The sequence below is a fragment of the Pteropus vampyrus genome, unplaced genomic scaffold (assembly GCF_000151845.1).
Source record: "Pteropus vampyrus isolate Shadow unplaced genomic scaffold, Pvam_2.0 Scaffold269, whole genome shotgun sequence".
Lineage (NCBI taxonomy): Eukaryota > Metazoa > Chordata > Mammalia > Chiroptera > Pteropodidae > Pteropus > Pteropus vampyrus.
Genome location: NW_011889050.1, coordinates 1120229 through 1123498, shown reverse-complemented (window position 1 = coordinate 1123498; position 3270 = coordinate 1120229). Strand labels below are relative to the sequence as shown.

Here is a 3270-nt window from a genome sequence, read left to right as displayed (position 1 = left end):
ACACACACACACACTACATATATACATATGAATACATACACATATATATGAATATACATGCACATTCATATACACACACACATATATATGTAACTAGAGTATATTTCTATTTTTAGCATATATAGATATGATACCAATAAATGAAAAAATATTTACATCTCAAACAAATGCTAAATACAATAAATGTTACAGAAATGTAGAGGAGAAATCACTGTGAGCAGAAAGATACAACCCAAACTAGAGATAGAACAAGCAGAGTGTAAAAACTAACTTAAATATAAAGAGAAGATTTTGGACAAAGATACAAAGCTAGATTTAGTGTCAATGAGCAGACTGGACTGTCTGAAGCTGAGGATTAATATAGAGAAAAAGTCTAATGAAAAAAGTATTAGGTATTATGTTTAATATTTAATAATTGACATTATTTAATCTCTTAATTGTGCCTTTCTGAAAAATTATTCCAGATGTTCACAGAAATAAAATTAGATGTAAAGGCAATATGACACACAGAAATTAAGATCACTTATATTTATATTAGTCATTTAGTTGATTTTTGATATATTTAATTAAAGATCCTTAAAATACATGGGAGTATGAAGAGTCAGAAAAGGAAAAAGGAAGTGGAATGAACAGTTTCTGAATGTCACCATGTTAGGGAAAGCACAAAAGTTGTATCCTCTTAACAACCCTTAAAATTGATATTATTAACTCAATTTTGTAGATAAGTTAACAGTCTTGGGAACATTAATAACTCCGACAAGAATATATAGTTAAGTCTGTCTGACTCCAAACCCCATGATCCTTCAAAATATAATCAGATATTTAAGAAATTTGGTAGCCTGAAGAAAGTAACACAAAAAATTTAGTCATCTTCAAATATGTTACACTAAAAGTTATGTGAATGTTTAATAAGTAATGTAAGGGAGAATGAGTTTAAATACTAGATTAGAAAGATCTTAAAAATTTTAAGAATCTGAAGCATCCAAGGGAGGCTATAAAGTCTTCTCATGTTTTTAAAGACAGGATAGAAAGGTATCTTTCTAAGGCAATTAATTATAATTTCACAAAAGGGGTATCCCGGTCTCACAAATGCATCACTTTATTTATATGAAAATAGGAAAGAAAGAAAATATGCTCAAAAATATATTCTCATTATACTCTTCTCAACTCTAGAAAATAAAACATTTTCCTATGCTGGACTTTTTCAAAATTCACCTTGTTTGAAGTCTTTTTGGAAGACATAAGTAAAAATATATTAGTAGTAATGTTACCTATAAATTACATTTTTTTCACATGTAAAACTGAATTAACATTCAGTTAGGAGCTCACATTCATCGAAGCATTGATTTTAGCAATACTTTCATCATCTGTTGGGAACTGGTATATCTGGACGCCATTGCTGACCAATTCACTCATGAGCTTGATCTTAAACTTCTGTAACTCAGTTTTAGAAATTGCATCTGCTTTGGCAATCACTGGTATAATGTTCACCTATTAAGAATAAAGAAAAATAAGAATAAAGAAAAACAAAATCTCATAATTGTGGATTGATTTTTTTAATTCTGTAATTTCTGCATTTAAAACCACTAAAGTCTCTCACAAATTTCCTTAACCTAGATTGAGTGAACGGCAAACTGCAGTCCAGCTCACAACCTGTTTACATAAATAAAGATTCATTGGAACCCAGCTAGTAGGTTCATTCATTTACATATTGTCTATGGCCTTTTTAATGCTACAACAGCAGAGATGAGTAGTTACATCAAAGACCACGTGGCCTGCGAAACCTAAAGTGTTTACTACCTGGCCCTTCACAGAAAAAGCTTACCAACTCCTAACCTAAATAATCGCTAGCTATCATTGTTACCACATACTCCTATACAATCATTCCTACAGATGATGGCCTTACAAAAACTGCTTTTAAAAAGCACAGCTCTTATAATATTAACTTTTCATTTAAATTTAGGTTTAGAAATCTCACATTTTCTTCTTTCAAAGTCTCTTACAATTCTATCATACACAAAATAAGTAAAATGTAAGCGTTGAAATTACCTGCTTAATTCACTAAGAATTTTTTATTTAATAATCTAAGTACTAAGTAATTAGGATGACTGGTCTCTCACAAAACTAAGAATTGACCTACCACATGATCCAGCAATCTTTCTACTGGATATTTACCCCAAAGACTTGAAAACTCATATCCGAAAAGATATTTGCACACCGATATACACACTGCTATGAATATCGGTGTGCAAATATCTTTTCGGATATGAGGAACCTCCATACCGTTTTCCATAGTGGCCGTACCAATTTGCAGTCCCACCAGCAGTGTATATATACTATACGAGTTCTTATTTCTCCACATCCTCTCCAACATTTATTATTACTTGTCCTGTTGATTATAGCTCTTCTAACAGGTATGAGATGGTATCTCATTGTGGTTTTGATATTTATTTCTCTAATAGCTAGCAATGTTGAGCATCGTTTCAAATATTTGTTGCCTATTTATATGTCCTCTAGGGAGAAGTGTCTGTTCAGGTCTTCTGCTCATTTATTGATTGGATTGTTTTGTTGTTGTTATTGAGTCATATGAGTTTTTTCTATATTTTGGATATTAGGCCCTTATCAGAGGTGTTGCTTGCAAATATATTTTCCCATTCGGATGGTTGTCTCTTTACCTTGTGGACGGTTTCTTTTGCTGAGCAGCTTTTTAGTTTGATGTAGTCCCATTTATTTACTTTTGCTCTTACTTCTCTTGCCTTTGAGGTTAAATTCATAAAATCCTCTTTAAGCCCAAGGTCCTTGAGTTTAGTTCCTATGTTTTCTTCTATGCATTTTATTGCTTTAGGTCTTATGTTCAGGTCCTTAATCCATTTTGAGTGAATTTTGGTGTGTGGTGATAGACAATAGTCTAGTTTCATTCTTTTGCAAGTAGCTTTCCAGTTTTCCCAGCACCACTTATTAAAGAGGCTTTCCTTTCTCCACTGTATACTTCTGGCATTTTCGTCGAAAATTATTTGCTCATATAAATATGGGTTTATTTCTGGACTCTCGATTCTGTTCCACTTGTCCGTATCTCTATTTTTCTGCCAATACCATGCCATTTTGATTACTGTTGCTTTGTAGTATAATTTGAAGTCGGGCAGAGTGATGCCTCTAGCCTTGTTCTTTTTCTCAAGATGGCTTTGACAATTTGGGGTCTTTTGTGCTTCCACACAAATCTGATGATTTTTTGTTCTATTTCTTTAAAAAATGCCGATGGGATTTTGATGG

At 32.2% G+C, this 3270-nt stretch overlaps 1 protein-coding gene across 5 annotated transcripts in view; it reads right to left on the bottom strand.

Moving 5' to 3' along the window:
- The window catches only part of SEPT10 (septin 10), a 70186-nt gene that overhangs the window by 26233 nt on the left and 40683 nt on the right, over nucleotides 1-3270 (bottom strand). For all 5 annotated transcript variants that reach the window (XM_023520510.1, XM_023520509.1, XM_023520511.1 and 2 more), the window contains one exon: nucleotides 1330-1491. In XM_023520510.1, the coding sequence (XP_023376278.1) occupies nucleotides 1330-1491 (162 nt within the window). The remainder of the gene's footprint in view (nucleotides 1-1329; nucleotides 1492-3270) is intronic.